Source organism: Neolamprologus multifasciatus, chromosome 14 (genome assembly GCF_963576455.1).
Source record: "Neolamprologus multifasciatus chromosome 14, fNeoMul1.2, whole genome shotgun sequence".
Classification (NCBI taxonomy): Eukaryota; Metazoa; Chordata; class Actinopteri; order Cichliformes; family Cichlidae; genus Neolamprologus; species Neolamprologus multifasciatus.
In genome coordinates this window covers 19,534,064-19,552,767 of record NC_140452.1, presented here as the reverse complement: position 1 = coordinate 19,552,767, position 18,704 = coordinate 19,534,064, and the positions used below count along the sequence as shown (strand labels likewise).

General features: G+C 39.3%; 2 protein-coding genes across 3 annotated transcripts in view; both read left to right on the top strand.

Annotated features, from left to right (window-relative positions):
• The first annotated feature begins 3,803 nt into the window (after positions 1 to 3,803).
• Positions 3,804 to 9,486, top strand: laynb (layilin b). Its single transcript, XM_085131104.1, has 7 exons — positions 3,804 to 4,205; positions 6,486 to 6,792; positions 7,348 to 7,499; positions 7,849 to 7,893; positions 8,564 to 8,641; positions 8,738 to 8,855; positions 8,950 to 9,486. The coding sequence occupies exons 1-7, from the start codon at positions 4,133 to 4,135 to the stop codon at positions 9,233 to 9,235; spliced, it is 1,059 nt and encodes a 352-aa protein (XP_084987230.1). The 5' UTR covers positions 3,804 to 4,132; the 3' UTR covers positions 9,236 to 9,486.
• A 2,400-nt stretch (positions 9,487 to 11,886) lies between these two features.
• Positions 11,887 to 18,704, top strand: part of sik2b (salt-inducible kinase 2b) — a 58,944-nt gene continuing 52,126 nt past the window's right edge. For both annotated transcript variants that reach the window (XM_085131102.1, XM_085131101.1), the window contains exons 1-2: positions 11,887 to 12,431; positions 15,967 to 16,083. In XM_085131102.1, the coding sequence (XP_084987228.1) occupies positions 12,294 to 12,431; positions 15,967 to 16,083 (255 nt within the window). In that variant the 5' untranslated portion in view covers positions 11,887 to 12,293. The remainder of the gene's footprint in view (positions 12,432 to 15,966; positions 16,084 to 18,704) is intronic.

Sequence of the window (18,704 nt, the reverse complement as noted above, 5' to 3'; positions counted from 1 at the left end):
CAGAAGAAGAAGGATGAGCAAAACTACCAAAGCAGTGATCCCACTATATATATATATATATATATATATATATATATATATATATATATATATATATATATATATATATATATAATATATATATATTATATATATATAATATATATATAATATTATTATTTAATATTATTATTAAACTGTACTTAAAGTAAACAAAAGTAAAAGCATTTGTTCCACATAAAAAAATCCTCTGCAACAAATATGTGATTTCAGGGATGGCTGATGGTTTGTTACTAGAAACCCACAACTCTCAAGTTTAACCACATGTTAATGCAGTATTAAATCCAGTTCTACCAAATAAATGTAAAAGTTTTCTTTAAATTTTCTGTAATGTGTTACTTTTTTGTAACGTACAAGAAAATATAATTATTTACATAAATAAATCATTTTTCATAAATAATAATAAATATGGACCTTTTTCAGATTACAAACTGCTTTACGAGATGGGGTAAATGAAACGCAAGTAAGAAATGTATGAGATAAAAAATATCATTCAAATTAAAGACTGCAGTGTCTGCAGACTGCAGCGTCCCCTTCAGAAGTGGTGCTGCAAAAATAATCAGTACAATCTTAAAATCAATTCCAACACATAGCAAAAATAATCAGTACAATCTTAAAATCAGTTACAACACATACTGATGTGATCCCATCACTTTGCTCAAGTTAAAATCATGGCACCTGAGTTCTGTATAGTCTGCAGTCATTCAGTAGGTTAGGAAGTAAAACAGTCATTGTAGTAATCTAGATGTTAAGAGACAAAAGCATGTAAAATAGTCTGTGTCTTTAACCTTCTAGGACCTGGCGTCCACATATGTGGACATCACATTTTGGGTCATTTAGACCAAAATACTAAATCTTGCTCTACAAGGGCCTAATATCCCCTCACGAGGACATTATACTGCCACTGTTCTATCGAAATTTTAAACAAATATCCTCATATGTGGCTCTCATTTTTCTTAGAAACAAAAATCAGTTAAAAAAAATAAATTAAAAAAATCTGGTAATTCTTTGTTTTTACATTCATCAGGTCCCAATCATCCCAAATATCAAAGAGAAATTAAAAATGCATGCCATGAAAGAGTTTGGGTCTTAGGAGGTTAAATATTAAAATAGGTCTTACTCTTGAAATATTTGTTAGTTTACAGGCTTAAAAGTAAATAGTTGTCAGAAAAAAATGAGTGTAGTTGGTAAGTAAGGATAATATTTTCTATTTTAAGTTTGGTATCCAAAGTAAAGAAAAAAAGCTGAATGCCTGAGTTGATGTGAGTCATTACTTTCTGGACACTTAAACAGTTTAAACCATGAATGGGAGTGGCTGCTTAACCTTACTTCTGTGTGGTTTGGTGTCATCTGCTGGGCAAAATTAGACAGAGTTCAAATGCTTCGTTGTTGTTGGGTCTGGGTTACAACTCGTGATTTGCCAGAGCTGAAGAGTTCAAACCAAGTGACACAACTTCCACTCCAGCAGAGTCACTCAGAAAGTTCGAATAAATATCCAATAAAGCGATACGTGAAAAATTCAGGTACAATTTTTTTCATGAAGTTTACATTAGTGGATTCATTATGTTTGTCTTGCTGTGCAAAGCAGTGAAATCCATAGGTTTATTTATTTTATTGTATGGATATAATTGGCACTTTGATATAGGCTTAGTATCGCCTAACATGATGATGGATTTAAGGTGGATCCTGAGCTCGAGGTGCTGTAGTTGTAAGTTGCATTTTATGCAGCTTTGCTACTAAAATAGTCCCTCCTATATTATTTTCATGTTTACAAACTAAAAAGATGAATCTGCCAGTGTCTCTGCAATAATCCTGAAGGAGTTGTTTGCAAAATAACAATTCTGGTTTACAGTCTAGCATTTGAGTCCTCACATGAAGTTATCCACGTTGCATTCCTGTGCTGGGCAAATAAGATTTGAGCCTGTTGCCCGATAATAAACTCAATGATGATGTGAGGAGAGGCTCAACAGTGGCAGGGTTTATAACACACAGTCACAGCTCCTCATCACATGACAAACGTTTGCCTGCAACAGCCAATAATCAAATTTACTGCACAGGCAGCAAAAGACCAAAATGAAGGAGAGGAAATCAGTCCAGAGGCTCAGTCTCTCTAGAGATACCCACATGACCGACACAGCTGTGTCACCAACAAAGAGACAGCCAGCGAGACTGCTTGATCCCAGGTAGCAGACCACATGCCTTACTAACCTATGATTATCTGTCCTCTCTCAGCTCTCCACAGAATGGTATTTTTACTCCACTTCCAAGGTCATGTGTTGATAGCTGTTATTAGAGGACATGCAAGACCACAGGCTGAAGCCAACATCTGTGTTGTGAGTCTCTGTGAGTGTCTTTATGTCTTAAAAATGTGTTCGATTCTTTCAGTATATCTCCACCAAAATAATTTTAACTCATCAGCATTACAGTGCAAGCAAGTACAAGGCTTTGATGGATACACTCTGGAAATTAGTCTGGAAGACCTAAGATGAGGGTCTTTCTATTTTTCCTATATTTTTCCCATCCATCCATCCATACAGATAAACTGTTTTCTTTATGTGTGTTTGTATATGTTTCCAAGAAACATAAGAAGAACTGTAGTGGAAATATGCCATTGTGTTACTACGATTTATGTACAATTATCCAAAAAGTTATGATGGAATTTACATGAAATATTTACCAAATGTGGGACTTTAGAGGTGCAATTTAGAGGATTTTGTGTTGGGAAGTAGGTACATTGTGCGTCATATGTTAACGTTAACAAATACTTGTGAAATTAAAATAAGACAAACTGGGGGGCATTATCAAAATATTCTTAAGAAAACATCAAAATGCATGTCCAGATATGCTTCTTGATGCAAGGACTCACCTGATGCAGGTGCAGATTGGGCACTTGTCTTGTGATCTGATTGCACACTGACAATTGAAGCTAGCAAACAGATGGGTGACTATGTATGCAGTCTTCAGTTGGTTTTATGGCTGCAAAGGCCAGTGCATATAATTCAGTCCACTCAGTTCCTCTTGATCAGAGAAAGACCCCCACCCTGGAAATGACCACTAACTTCACATTCATTTAGAATAGTGATGAAATAATTTGGCCAGAAAGAAAAATATCTGGTGGAGCTGACGTTGAAATATGATTTATTTCCATTTTATAACTCACGACTGATTCAGACAGTCTAACCTCAGTCATTTCTACTCTGAAAATTAAGGAAACCAGACCAAAGGAATGAACAGGAAGTGCGGGTCTAAAAAAAATACTTTCCTCTTCCTCCACTGCCTGTTTTCCTGTTTTATGGGCAATCCCTCGCTCTCTTCCACCCAATTCCCCTTTATCTTTTATTCTGTAATAATCTTACTTTGTGTCCTTACTGTTTCTCTCTCTTTAAATGTTGTTTTCACAGTGTGGTCTAAATCATTTTCCTCTAAACGTATTACTTACTGACGCATTTCTTTTAGTTGTGATCAGAATGTTTTTTTAAATAAATAAAATACAAAAAGCAGCATAATATCAGATCAACTTGTTTATCAGAAAGACACAATGAAAAACTGAATTCTACTTTTAACGAGCAACACAACATTTTGAAGTAAACCTGTTTTTTTCTCCTCTGAGCTGTTTTTCCCAGGACATGGCACTCAGCCAGGAGGAATGAAAGATGCTCATTAACAGTTTTAATACAACGCGCATGATATGCACAAAGAACTCTATTCATCCTATCATGGCATCAGTATATATGAAATGGGACTGCATTGTTGATTAAGAACTGCACGGACTTATACCTCAGTGATTACAGCTAAAAAGAACACCAACTCTATTTTTTCTTGCGACATATTTACTTTTTTCTTTTTCTTTTCTTTTTTTTCAAAAATCTTGCTCTGTCTCTCCCTCCTGATTTTTTTTTCTTTTTTCCGCCTCAGCAGACGGCATATGCACGCCTTCAGCAAGACGACCCACTTTTAGGCTGAATAGACTATTCTGCTGCTCCCTCTGTGTCATCACTGTGTTTACCACGGAGGTCTGAAGCTCAAGCTCATATCCCAACTCCCTAGTTTACACCTTATTTACAATTCCAGCACACTAGGCGAACATGTAGAGATGGATTTTATGAAGCTGTTTGGCACTGTTATCGCCGTTTTGTTCCAGCCTGGATCCACTTCTAAACTTAATGGTAAGAATTTCCTTCGAAGTGGGGAAAACTCCCTTTAAAAAAAACTTATAGAAGTTTTATTTCCGAGTTGTACGAGTTTTGTTGTTTTTTTGTTTTTCGCCGAGAAAGCTTCGATAATATCTGAATGACAAGACCACGAGTTGTATTTGTGTTGTTGTTGTTAATGTTTAAGTTAACGGGAACCGCTGGAAAACTTGTCCTCTGTGTGTGTGTGTGTGTGTGTGTGTGTGTGTGTGTGTGTGCTATAATCATAAACAGACAGCAGTCAAACTCACAGCACAGCACATTTAATATGAGGAAAAATTATAATTTAACACCTTTAACTGTACTATAGCGCATCAGTAGGACTACAAGGATACAATAATGCTGCCAACTATATGCCTAATCACAACAATAGCCATAACTACGCCAAAATAATGTAAATCCGTATGCAGTATTGTAGTTTTTCCCCTCACAGTCTCCGCTGCGAGCCAGTCTGAAGGTATTTCTAGCCCATGGTTTGATCGCTTGTCTCTCCCAGGCTAGCGTAAGCGATGTGCAGCAAGTAGCTAACTAGGATCAATTGATTGTGAAAAGCTGAAGAGACTGGGACAGTTGCAACACTTTTTGGACTTCTCTCAGTCACTCTGGCGCTCTTTGGCTTACTTCTGGTCTGGGCAGACGTTGAGATCTTGGTCATGTTTCCCTTGAAAGAGATATTAATCTCAAGGGATTTCCTGGTTAAATAATGGCAGTGATCAAAGGAGACTAGCCAGACTGCTTTGATTTGATAGGAAAACAGCAGTAACTCAAATACCAACTCCTTACAAGCAAGATATGCAGAAGAGCATCTCTGAACACACAGTACATCAAAGCCTTGAAGATGATGGGCAGCAGCAAAAGACCACACCAGGTGCCACTGCTGTCTAAGAAAAGCAATGGAAACTGAAGTTTGCATGGGGTTTGCATGATTATAAAAACATTGCCTGGTCTGATAAGTCTTGATTCGTGCTGTGACATTTGGTTTGCAAGGTCAGGATTTGGTGTAAACAGCAGGAAAGGATCCATTCTGCCTTGTATCAGTGGGTCAGGCTTGTGATGCTGGTGTAAAGGTGTGGGGGACATTTTCTTGACTCACTCTGGGTCCCTTTGTACCAACTCAGTGTTGTTTAAAATGCCACAGTCTACCTAACTGTTGGTGACCATGTCCATCCTTTAATGACTGTAGTGCCTAATGAAGGTTCTGGTTAGTGCATATGATGTATCACTCAAAATCTTGATGTGACTTTTGAGAAAGTCAGAAGTTGCACATGACCCAGTCTCAAAGGATGTTTGCACCATGAAGAAACTTGATTAAATTTGACTAATTAATTAATTGCATAACTACTATTAATTAATGATAGTTATAAAATAGCAATGCCTTTGCTGATCTTGATTTAACTTGCAAATTGTGCTGAAGACAAGTTCTGTATGTTTTTATTTTAGTTAGATTTATCAGCACACAATGTCATTTAATTTAGATTTTACCCTTTTTTAAAGTTTGGTTCTTAGTTTTACTTCAGTTTTACTAAAATTGTTTATTCATTAGTTAGCAAACTTCAACAACCTTGCACTGCAGCGAAACACAGCCACGTGTTTTAGATTGTTCTTGGGAATGTATAGGCAATCAGATTTGGCAATCAGATCACAACAAATTCAATTGTGCATTTTAGTATAAGAAAATAGAAACAAGGGAGGTTTTTTAGCCTGTCATGGTCTCATATTTCTTCATTCTTTTCATCAGATGCAATAGGATAAAGTGCGCGTAAACTAACTAAAAATCTAGAAAACCTAGAAAAACATTATTCTGATGACTGCTTTTATATGGTTGCCCTGCTCTCTCCCATGACAAAATATCATGTACCAGCCTGACACACTTAGTTTGATGGATGTGGAAGTCAGAAAAACAGTGATTAAAACTGAGTCAGGACATACAGAGGGTTGAGACAGCAAATTTTGAAATGTGAAAAAATGAGAGTAAAATTATTTTTACTGGAGTGAGACTGATGTAGAAAAAACAACCTTTTTAAGCCCTTGAAAGTAAAGGTATAAATATCAGTACCATCTGGTTGACTCTGCCCACATTGCAGTGGAAAGAATTTGGCAATGCAACCCAAACATTCTGGTTCCTATTTTTTGTCTGTGACACTGTAAGCAGCTTAAAATCTTCCTGCCACACAGATACCACAGGAAGAGTTCAGAAAACAAAAACCCTGCATTTATCATCTTGTTTTATCCTCAATGCTCCCGGTTGGTGTCCAGGGCAAAGAATATGCCGGAGCGGGACACAGCGTCCGTGTTACAAGGCGTCCTACATCCACGACAGCAGGCGAAGGCTGACCTTTGAGGATGCCAGACAGGCCTGCAGGTTGGACGGAGGCGAGCTGCTAAGCATCGAGACAGAAAGTGAGCAGCAACTGATAGAGAGGTACATACAAAAGCTGACCAATAGAGATGGCGACTTCTGGATCGGGCTCCGTCGCAACCCGCAACGTTACAGCGTCGGGACGTCAAGCCCAGGTTGCCCCTCGCAGTATTACTGGCTGGATGGAAGCAAGGCTAAGTTCAGGTTTTTCTTCTTTGTTTTAAAATATATTTTTCATCTGTGTAAATGTTTAAGCTGCATCTGTGAAAACAGTAAGAGTGGCCCCCCGAGACACAGTGTGCTGCAGATGGAAGTGGAAAAAGGCTGTATTCAATGATGACTCAGAAAAAATATTGGATTAGGTGATGTTTGTGTGGGAGTGAAGGAATGTCTAATGTCCTTTGCAAGAATTTGGGATTAAGATAGAAATAAATGACACACTGTTTGAGCTCAGGACAGCACGGTGGTGTGGTGGTTAGCATTGCTGCCACACAGTAAGTGGGTCCTGTGTTTGAATCCAGCATCCACCAGTGGAGTTTGCACCCTCTCGTTATATCTGAGTCCATTCTCTCGAGGTACCATAGGTTTCTTTCACAGACCAAACTCGTGCAGTTTAATGAGGTTTGTGTTAGGTAATTGGTGATTGTAATTTGCCCATAGGGGTGAGTAAGAATAGTCATCTGTCTCTGTCAGCAGTCAAGAGAAAGAATGAAAGAAAATTGATATATAGTCTAAACTTGTGCATCTTATTTGTTGCAGGAACTGGCACTGGGATGAGCCATCGTGCGGTAAGGAAATGTGCGTAGTTTTGTATCACCAGCGCTCTGAAACACCTGAGGGCCGTTTCCTGTTCCAGTGGAATGATGACAACTGCAGCTCCAAGAACAACTTTGTCTGCAAATACGCAGAAGGTGAGCTGGTATACCTCACACATACTAGTGATCTAGCTGGCTTAAGAGTGCTGGAAAATGTTAAAATTTGGTACTCTTGGCTGTTTTTTTAGTTCCTAAATCTACAAAACTAGAATTTTTTTTTGTCTAGGGATCGCAGCTACAATGTATCCACTGCTGCCAGCAGCTAAAACTAAACAGAAAGAGTTTTAATGGTATGTTTTCTTACAACCGGCATTAAAATATAGCTGATTACATTAAAAGAGGGGAAAAAATGACTCGTTTCTTTCCATAAAGCGACCTTTAGTAGTCTCACTCATGTATTGCTTTCTTCCTCTGAATAACACTAATTTATTTCCCTGTTCTGCAGAAAAAGTACCAGTATTTACTGAGGACAGAAACACAGCATATGCAGGTACTTGTCAGCTTAGAAATTTTAATATTAGAACGTGATACAACTCTGTACTCACGTCTGCTGTGTACTGTGCATTCTGAAAACAACCATGTATTCCATGCAATGTGATCGCATGAAAATTGTTATATTATACATAATATTCTGTATGTTCAATTACATTTTGTTTATTGTCCTTTGAGACAACCAACACCTGCAGGAAGCATCCTAATCAGATGCCTGAACCACTTTGACCGGCTCCTTTCAATGTGGAGGAGCAGCAGCTCTACTCCAAATCCATTTTGAATAACCAAGCTCTTCACCATTACTTTAAGGGAGAGCTCAGCCACCCTTTTCATTGCTTATATCTGCAGCCTCATTCTTTTGGGTATTACTACAGTCTTCATAAATACATAAAAGGCTAAAGAAAATTTATACATGCTTGTGACCTCTTTTAAACACTTTTTCTGCGAGAAACATGGTAAATGGGCTATATACTACATGCGTCATTCTCTGGAGAACTCTATTTTTTTAACTGCTAAATTTTCTAGAAATTAAAATGCAACTGTCCTCTGCAGTAGAACGTATGTGTCATATGCGTCAGCTGTAATAGTCTATCTATGGGTGAGTTTAGTGAAATCATTTAAAATATTTTTCACACGCACCTGTTGATTTTGTTTTCTGGTTTCTCTAGTTCCATCTTTGATTCCAAGCATACTATCAACCACAGAAAGTAACGAAAGGATAAAAGTAGCACTACCTGAATCCTCTGGTAAGAAAGGAAAGAAAATATTCTTGATACTCTGAGGTATGTTTTGGGAAACTATGAAAAACCACTGTGTCACAAGCAAAGTTCTTTTGTTCACAGTATCTTTCTCTGGCAACACCCTCAACATTTCCTACATCCTTTATGCAACTATCCCTGCGCTACTGTTGCTGTTGTTTGCAGCTGTTGGTTTCTTTTGCTACAAACAGCATGCTAAGAGGTAAAACAGACAGCTATAAGAATTTTTTTTTTATTGCATTTGATTATATGAGTATGTCCTGTTGATTTTAACTTTGGCCCTCTTTCATATTTAGGAGGAAGACAGAAACAGAAAACTATCCCAGCAGATCAAAACAGTGGGTGCTAGCAACAGCTTCATCTTGCCCTCTGCAAGGACCTTATGCCTACAGTGACATTACCAAACTGCCTCACACACTTGGTTCTCCGTCCCATGACTCCCTGTGCAACGATTATGAGAATGTGTCGTGTGTGGACAATGAGAGTGGCTTTGTCACCAATGACATTTACGAGCCCTGCAGAGCTCAAAGCCGGCGCTGCCGCAGTCAGACTGGATGGGTGGAAAATGAGATCTATGGATAACACCGGTGTCTGCAAATGTCCATCAACCACAGACTACAGTTACACTGTGCGGTGCAGGATTTCTAAACAGCTTGGCCATATCTGCACAGGTTTCACTCAATTTTCTAGCCCTGCATGTAGAATGTACTGTCTGCAAATCAGTGTATTCCATAAAACAGGGAAGCTTACTGTTTTGTCCATGACTTGGTATTCACGTACACATGACTTTATATTTCTGATGTTTTAATAAAAATGTGTTACAGTCAGACCAATGGCACTGTTAACTCCTTGAATCACTGTGATAGCATGCTGATAGATGTAGACACATTGTTTTCCATATTCACCATCGTAGTATGGATGCCCAAAATTGCAGACTAGTTCCACACACTATATAAAGCTGAAGCTGATCGAATCTGATTGAAAAAGAAAAGGATGAGAAGTTAAAGCATTGCCAAAGTGATTCTGATGAGGGCACAAATGTGTGTATACAATTTCATAATAATCCATCCAACAGCTGTTGAGACCCCTACTGTAATCCACTAATCTTATAGTGGGACTTACTACATTACAGGCTATGTACTGAAATGCAAAGGCTGGAAACTGCAAAAATACAAAACCAAATCAAGCCATAAAGGTTCCAATATTTCATAAAGTTAATGAAAAGTGGGTGAAGATATTACAGAAAAGTTAAAGTGGAATATCAAAAGCATTAGTCTATTTATCGCCTGGAGAGAATGCACAGATTTTCAAGGCAAATTTTGGTCCTGTATTAAAGTAATTTAGGCTAAAGGGGCAGGCCATCTGTGAGACTGCTGATAATGCTGTCCTTAAAAATTGTGTTATATTTTAAGTTAACTGAATAAATGGTAAGACCAATTCATCAAGCAGCTAAAGATTCAGGTCATGTGTGCACAGGTCTCTAAGCTAAGCTAACAGAATGGGCTTTGAGTAAAAAAAAAATTTCAACTCAAAGAAAAACACATTTTTGTGCCCACTTATTTCCTTTGTTCAGTTTAAACCTTCGGCTCTAATAAATTATGCAACATTACAGCAGCACTAAAGTTTTTAGAAGTTTTAGGAGGCATTAATGAAACCAAAGAACCATTAATAGTTCAGGTCAGCTTGTTGGTGCAGCAGCGCTGCTGAATCTGACATAACAGATTGTGCAATTAGCCTAATCCTGCAATATTGCACCCCCACAGAGTTACTCATTTTGTAAACAATCGCACATTAAACTACTCAGCTTCTCTTTTTACAATAATGTCAAAGGATATGATGAGTCAGAAGACAGAGACGGTTTGCTTGTTGGCTTGCTGCTGTGATGGAGACTCCAACCCAGGGACTTTTTTGACCTTTTCTCTAAACTTGAACTTTGGTGTCATCCCTGTGTAAGGCTTCCTGTTTGGTCTCTGATGTCAGAGCCCAGCAGAGAACATGAGGAAACACCGATGGCTGAACTGCTGTGGCCAAAATAAACCTCAAAGTTGTGCGGTTTCCTGACTCCACCTGATTGTGCACGAGGTTCAACTTTCCCACTGATCTGACAGAAACTTGAGGCCAGTTTAGAATATATCACACCGTTAATCAGTGTATGTGCATTTCCATGTTCATTTTTAAAGATCACTCTTTACGTTACATATACAAATGTCTGTGTTTTTTCTAAATGTGCACTGAGTGGGTGTTGGATCGGTGTCTTGGAAAGATGTAGCAAGCCCAGTAGGGAGAGGCTGAGTGTGTTCTTGGAGAATGTTAGACAGGAAATGCCAAAAGCACATCTGGAACTCTTACATTCAGGAAGTCAATGCGTGACAGCGGAGGCCTTCGGAGCGCTGCTCTGCCTGCCTGCTTAGCAATCCACTGTTCTCCGTTTGACTGTCACTACACAACATGAAGAAAAGCAGTGCCAGTTGCAGAGCTGTGCTGCAATTCAGACATGAAGATTGCTTCTTTTTCTGATGTGTAGTTAAGATATTTTGGCTGCATTCTTTGTTTAATAATAATATAGATATACTGGTGGGATCTGCTTTAAAGCTGCTTGAAAGCATGGAGCGTAATCAGTCAAGCACTGAGGAAAAGGAAAATATGGAGCCTTGCTTCAGTTTTCTACTTTTGCCAACAGATGGTGCTGTCATGTAGCTGACAAAAGTTTCTTTGTGGCTGATAAAATGTCTGATTTTATATGGAGCTCTGCATATTCCATTATGTAATGTTATAGATTAGAAATGCACGTTGCATAGCTGGATTAATCAGCTATAGATAGATAGATAGATAGATAGATAGATAGATAGATAGATAGATAGATAGATAGATAGATAGATGTAAGCACAACTAGTTGTTTGTTTGATTTTTTGCTTCTTAAATTTTTATTTTTATTTTTTTACTTTTTTTTGCAGACCCCACTCTGGAGGCTTTCAGGCCGGTTCAGACCGCTTTTAGCCCCTGTCTCCCCCTGCATTTTTCACTCGCAGCCGACAAAAGCTTATTAAACACCTGCAGGGCAAAAACTTCAAAGTTACCTATGCGTGCAATCAAGAAGGGCAGGCGAGCAAACAGATTTCAGAATAGCAATTTTACCGGTTGACGTAAGAGGTGGGTCTGGTTGTCCTGGCAACCAATTGGCACTGAAGTGTGGAGCGGCTCGGTGGCCCCGCCCCCTGTACAAATACCCCTATGGCTTTGACGTCAATACACGTCAACCGGAGAACATGATGCCTCTTTGCAAGTCAACTCGTGTGCTCTGTCGCTGATAGAGGCGCCTCAAGCTGAAATATTATAGCTCTATTGTACTGAAGAACGTGGTGTGACAGCCCGCGGGCTCAGCAAATGGCCAGCTTCGTATCGCCACACTAGCGGACAGGGTCGCCACAGTGGCGTTCAGGCGGCCGAGGGCGACACAGAAATCAACTTTGTGTATTTTAATGGACACGCTTCGAGCGGCGGCAGCGGCGGTGGCGGGCGGTTTGTTTTCCTTTCGTCTTTATCTCGAGCTGCTCAAGTAAGCCCCAGTCTGCCCCTCGTGTGTCCCTGCACGTCTGGCTGCCTCCTACTCTTCCACTCAACAGTCCCGTTTTAGAACAGCATGGTCATGGCTGACAGTGTCCAAAAACCGCTGATCCGGGGTCCGGTCCGAGTGGGCTTCTACGACATCGAGCGCACTTTAGGAAAGGGCAATTTCGCTGTGGTGAAGTTGGCCCGACACCGCATAACCAAGACGGAGGTGAGTGTGTGAGCAAACTAGTTAGCCTGAAAGCTAACTTGTGCTACTGTTTTAGCGGAGTTATATAACTTTTATGCACAAGTTGACACCCCTAGATAGCGAAATGCTCTCCAGCACCGTGCACTAAATAGCATCTTTGGATCACATAACTACCGGCCACTTGGACTGGTCCGGTTCGAGCAACAGCTGGTGTGCCTGAAAGCTTGCAGGTACAGGAGCAGTGAATGACTGCACGTTCACCCCTCTCAGCTGACATCACTGCCAGTAAAAAAAAAATAAATTAAAAAAAGGTCTGACCATTAGCGCTGCTGGGAAACACAAACTGTAAACATGCATGCTTTATTATTATTTTAATTATTTGTTTTTCTGCACATGCATCCGTTTGGTTAATGACCCAGACGGATGCATGTGCAGAAAAACAAATAATTAAAATGACCCAGACGGTAGCCACAGTGTACCTACTCAAGAGTGGTTGGTGCCATATCTGGGGCATGCAGCATGGGTCGGTGGTCCCCTTATGTAATTCAAGTAATGATGTGATTTTTTTTTTTTTTTTTTTTTTTTTTAGTTGTTTCTTATCCCAGCACTGCTCAGAGCTTTGTGATGAGCAGGGTATGTCATACCAGATATGCTGTAATTGGAAAGCAAAGTATTTTGCATGCAGACACTGCTTTTTAGGGGGGTGGGGGGTCGAGGGTCTTAACTAAGCTTGGAGTGATATTACAAACATTGCACACTCTTAGGTAATGCAGCATGAGAGCAGAGGGAACAGGGCCCGGGGTTTGTGTGAGTGTACTTCTGGTTTTATGTCAGCTTTGTGCAGAAGGGCCCTTTCTCAACCAGTACCACGGAGTGCCACGACTTTCTGCTGTAATGACAGAAACACAAGGAATTTGCTGTAAAGAGTGTTCAGTGAGAAAAAGATAAGGGGCAAAGAAAAAAAATAAAATAAAAGTTGTATTGTGTGAGACAGTGATAAGACTGGAGAGTTGCTGCACACTTTGATCTCTGGAGCCTCCAACTGATTACACCGTACAGAAAAAAAAAAACAGATTTACATCATCCAGGCGAGACCCTTGGTAGGTTTAATGAATAACAAGGCAACAAAATGGCTCTGTAGACTCTTATCTTGTTACTCTGGTTATTAAAGCACGCAAAGTGGCACAACATTAGTCTAGCCAGGTAATCTGCACCGTGTAAAATTAACAGCTCTGTGAATGCAGGTTTTAATTTCAGGCAAACGTTACACCAGGTGATTTCAGTAAGCGACTACACCTCTCCCTCAGCTGGAGTGGTATTAAAGATGAATGAAAACATGGGTTGTTTTTTAGGCGGGGTTTGGTAGAGGTCACTCAGTGATGGTCAGTATGGAGAACAAATGCAGCTGCCTAGCTCTGGCAGTGGGCCTGGCACTGTTGGTTTTTTAATTTTTTTATTTTACAGCAGCCAAGGTCGGCCGGAGTGGCAGGCTATTAACTTATGTGATGCCATCTGCCTTGAGAATTTGCCCGGGCACAAGCGATATTAGCATAGTGTAAAGAAAACCAGTGTACTGACACATGAAACAGCAGATGTTGTGTTACGATGTGAATGTGTGGGCATATTCCCGGACAGGTTTATCTTTGTGTAAATAACCTACTGTTTCTGTGCGTGGCCCCTGCATGTGATACTGACCCATTCATCCCAGTAAGTACATATTGCAGCTTGTGGCTTTACATACTGTTGAGCCATTCCCTTCTGGTCTTGTGTGTCAGCTCAGCAAGTTGTACATCTATCCATATCTGATTATAGCGTCATCATGTCTTTCTGTTTTCATTGTATGAGCTAAATTCACCTCTAACTCACTGTCCTCCAGTGACCTTGTGCCAGCACAGTTCACGAGAAGTCTTGTGTGCTGTGTGTGGGTTTAGTTTTGTTGACAATGTAATCAGGTAGCACAGATCTTTTCATGTTAGGTGCTCTGTTGTCCCTCTGTAGCAGAACAAAGATTTTGAATCTCATGCCCGAAGGGTCTGCACAGGTAGCTGGAGTGCCATTAAAAGATTTTGATTTAATCCTGAATTGAACGCCTGCCTGTACGTAGCTAGGGAGATGATAATGGAAAGTGTTAAACCTATCAAAATACCCATTGCTGCTCATCTGTAAGTCCAAACTGTTAATATGTTAAAGGCAGGTCAATAAGTTACAGATATGTCGTTAAAGTTAAAAGCAAGAATGCATTACATTTCCTTGACTTACTTGAATAATACTACTTCACTGACACAGTGGGCTTGAACCCAAAAATATATATATATATGCAGTGCGCCGTGATAGTCAATCACTGCAACTTTCCTGATGAAAAATTTAGTAATGTGAAAAGAATCTGCTGTTTATATGATCGTCACACTGCAGACAAAATGCCTGTGATAAGTGCCCGGATGAAAATCCAGTGTCAGACAGTATTATTTTGGAATCAGATAAATCCTCAAACCACATGGCTCTGTAACCCAACTTGCCTTTCTAAGATAGTACCCTATAGTCTGAGCTGCCACATTCTTGTTTTGTCTAAGCAGCTCCAGAAGTCAAATTTATTCAGTTTTATATCATGGAAGAATTGGAAAAATGTTAAATATTCACGTTTCTGAAGCAGCAACTAGATGCATTTTAGAGATATTTGCTTAAAAGGAACTTGAATAAATAGCCACTATTTTGGTAGCTGATTAGGGCTACTAAAAAATCTTTTTAAAAAAACCAATTCAAAAGCAAAAGTTATATTCCTGTATTTCTTGTTTTGATTTTTATTTAAATTTCCCAGAAAGTCAAAATTCAGACTTTTTCCCCCCCACTCAGAATTAAAAATTTATTTTTTGCCCTCATAATTCTGTGTGTGGGTGGGTAAATTAAAAAAATAAATAAATCAAAGTCTAATAAATTCTTTGAAAATCGAAATTCTGACTCAGAATTCTGAATAAAACATTTAAATCTAAAAACTTGATGTTTCAGCTTAGTGCTTTAAAATCCTGCCCTCAGGTGAGTTTTCTAGCTCAGTCTAACGGTGGTGTGATTGCCGGGGTCCCCTGTTGTTTACAACAGCACTTCTGATGAAATGCTGTTTATGAGACAGTCTAAAGATGAGATGTTAATGTTGCTCTGCTCTTTCCCGGCCAATGTTAATGAAAGCCAAGCGTGTTGGAAGTTTTGCGTGTGTGATTTACACTTGTTCGTGTCATTGTGGCCGTGTGTATATCCAGTAAAGCAGGTGGTTGCATCAGTCCGATGTAATATTTCATTATTTGAAGGCTGTTTATGGAGGTTTCGGTACAAGCTGTATTTATTTCACGAACAGTTTTCTTATTTCCACAAAAAAAAGGCACAAAGAAACCCCAAAGAGGAGCAGACTGTCCGCCTTTGTTGCTTGGAGAACATTAAATTCCTGTCTGCACTAGTGTTTACGTAAATCTGGGGAGCTCCTTGTCATTGTCCATCAAACTCTGATGAGCTTTAACAATGACTCTGTGATTGTTTACAGTTGTGTTGTTGATCCTTGATTCTGCAGGTGGCCATTAAGATCATCGACAAGACCCAGCTGGATGCCGTCAACCTGGAGAAGATCTACAGAGAAGTGCAGATCATGAAAATGCTGGACCACCCCCACATTATTAAGCTCTACCAGGTGAGTCTCTGGCTTCATTGTGTGTAGCGCAGCATCTTTTGAGTGCCAGATGGGGACTAAACGATTAATCTTTTTCGATGTGCTGATTTCATCTTTCTACATTGATTTGGACTACAGTATGGCATGATTTTTTTTTTAGTCTCTGGTGCATTTTATGTCTCTCCCAAAAGGAAATATTTGTTAATTGTTATTCCCCTGTGTTGCAATGCTGTGACGATAAGTAGTCTAATGTCATTTTTTTTAAACTTAGCGTTTGTCTCCCACTTGACAAGCCTTGATCAAGAGTTTTTCCAGAGATTTATTTCTGTCTTGAGTGCTTAGATCTGACTTTTTCTTTAACCCATCCAATCCCAATCTCTTGCGATTTGTCACAGACACTGTAGAGGTGATGTTGGAAGAATGCCCAGAGTACTGCATATATTTAAACAGGAATTTAACAATTTACAAAAAAGTTTGTCGGAATTTATTAAAAGCGTCATCACACGGGCCCAAATTCACACGTGCTGCTAGAGTGTTTTCTAATGTAAACTGCTGTAATGGGTGCTCTGGGTTAGTCTTTATCATCAATCAGCCCTAACTGTGCAAACAGTCTCACAAAAAAGACAGAAGAAGAACATCATGGGTCAATATTTGTGGTTGGGAAACAATGTTTTCGGGTGAGTAAGGATAACATGCTCCAGAGTGTGGAGTAATTTGTTGAAAATGTACATTGATGAGGACATTATGAGTCATTTTTCTTTCACCCAGAAAAGTTTTCCGGAGCCTGTTGATATTACTTTCATCTTTTGAATGAATACGTGCACTTTTCCACGTCTCCAGTCAAAGTTTATCTTTGTGAAGGCAGGGGCGAGATTGTAATGTGTAACATGCAGTGACTGTGTGGACCCAAAGTAACAGCTGTTGAAGGGCCCAAGAATTTGCAAGGAGACATTTATGTGGAGGAGAACTTGCTGTAGTAGTAGTAATAGTAGTGTGAAAACGCAGGAGCAGTCCAGGTCATTTTGTAATGCATAAGCACACAACTGTGGCCTAGCAGAACCTGCCATTGCAGTTAAAGATATGAGAGCATAGCTAATGACTGACTGGCTCTCTGCACTTATTTCATCTCTGTATGTGTTGCACACTGTATGAAGATACCAGCGGCAGAAATTTAACAAACTATTTTTGGATTCATCATATGTGACGTGTGTTTTAAAATGAGTTGTAACTGACTGCTCGACTCCAGCACGAGTCACCGCGTCAGTTTGTATTTGCTAAAACAAACTGAAACCACAAATGTTCCGTCAGACCTTGATTCACCATCTGGCAACAGCTTTATTTTTCAGCATGCACTGCTAGTGCAGTAAAAGCATACCTGGATTTAAAAAACACAAAACACACACACACACTTTGTAGCACTATCATTCATAGATTGACCTCCCCATAGAATTGTGCGGCACATGAATGTCCTTCAAGAAGCCTGGAGAACTATTCCCAAAGACTACTTAAAGAAATTGCAAGAAGGTTTGCCTAAGAGTTCAGGCTGTGTTGAAGAATAAAAAGGATTTTACTTCCAGCTTCAAGCTTGCCTTGTGTACTGTTTTTATTTACGTTTGCACATATTCTTAAATTTTGTGGGCACCATCAGCAAACAATGCCAGTTTGGTGTTTTCTTTTGTTTTTTAATTTGCAGTAAAATGTCTCTTTGCCTTGAGCTGAGATTGTTTTCAGATGAAGTACGTTTCAGTGGTTTCTTCACCAAGTTGATTTTTGGATGATATCATGAGCACAAACCATTAAATAGACAAGAATGCTGAAGAACATGAACTTCTATTCTTCCCCTTCTGCAGACAGAGGAGCCAGTATGTTATACTTCAGTGTTATACTGGTTTACATCTGAATGCACGAGACACAGTCCAGAGTTTGATAATTGGACATTTAAAGGTGAACTCTGGTATTGCTCCCTTCCCCACAGGTTTTCTCGTCTGAAGACATCCTGACATGTTGCAGTAGAAAATCACTGGGTACATAAGGAAAATAAATGTTGGCTATGTTCCCTTCAGAGTTGGAGTTCTGGTGTTGTGCGTGTGGTTCGTTGTCAACCTGTCATGAGATACTGGGACGCTTGAATAGATTATAGCTGCTGTTAATGTTATTATTAAGAGCTTTATTTCTCTTTTCTCCTATGGAAAGTCAAAAAGTATGTTGTTGAACAAGTATATTTCCCTTTGTACACACCTTTGTTTTCTTCTTTTTGATCACATGCTGCTAATTGGGGTGACTGATTTTATTTTATTTTAAATGTGGTAATATTAATGCTTTTAATTCATTAGTACTATTAAACCAGGGCACATTATTAGCAGTATGACCATATACTGAAAATATTTCAGGGAAATAAATCCTGCATCTAAATAATTTCCCATGTGCCACCTGGGCACTTTTACAGCATTCAAATAAATTTAGTCAACTCACAAAATAGTGTTTTTTTTAAAGTGAACGACCGTGATTGTTGGACTCTCTTGGCGTTTTAGACAGCCGAAGGTAAACTCATTTCACATAGTTACCATGATGGCCGCTGCTTTTCACAAAATAACCCTAACCACTGATAACTCAACAGTTTTGGTGATTCAGTTGTATTACAT

Bases quoted from the DNA above. Each gene is read 5' to 3' on its own strand.
- laynb (XM_085131104.1), top strand. From the start codon at position 4,133: ATGGATTTTATGAAGCTGTTTGGCACTGTTATCGCCGTTTTGTTCCAG. The intron at 6,793-7,347 runs GTTTTTCTTCTT...TATTTGTTGCAG, and splicing joins GGAAGCAAGGCTAAGTTCAG to GAACTGGCACTGGGATGAGC. The intron at 7,500-7,848 runs GTGAGCTGGTAT...CCTGTTCTGCAG, and splicing joins TGTCTGCAAATACGCAGAAG to AAAAAGTACCAGTATTTACT.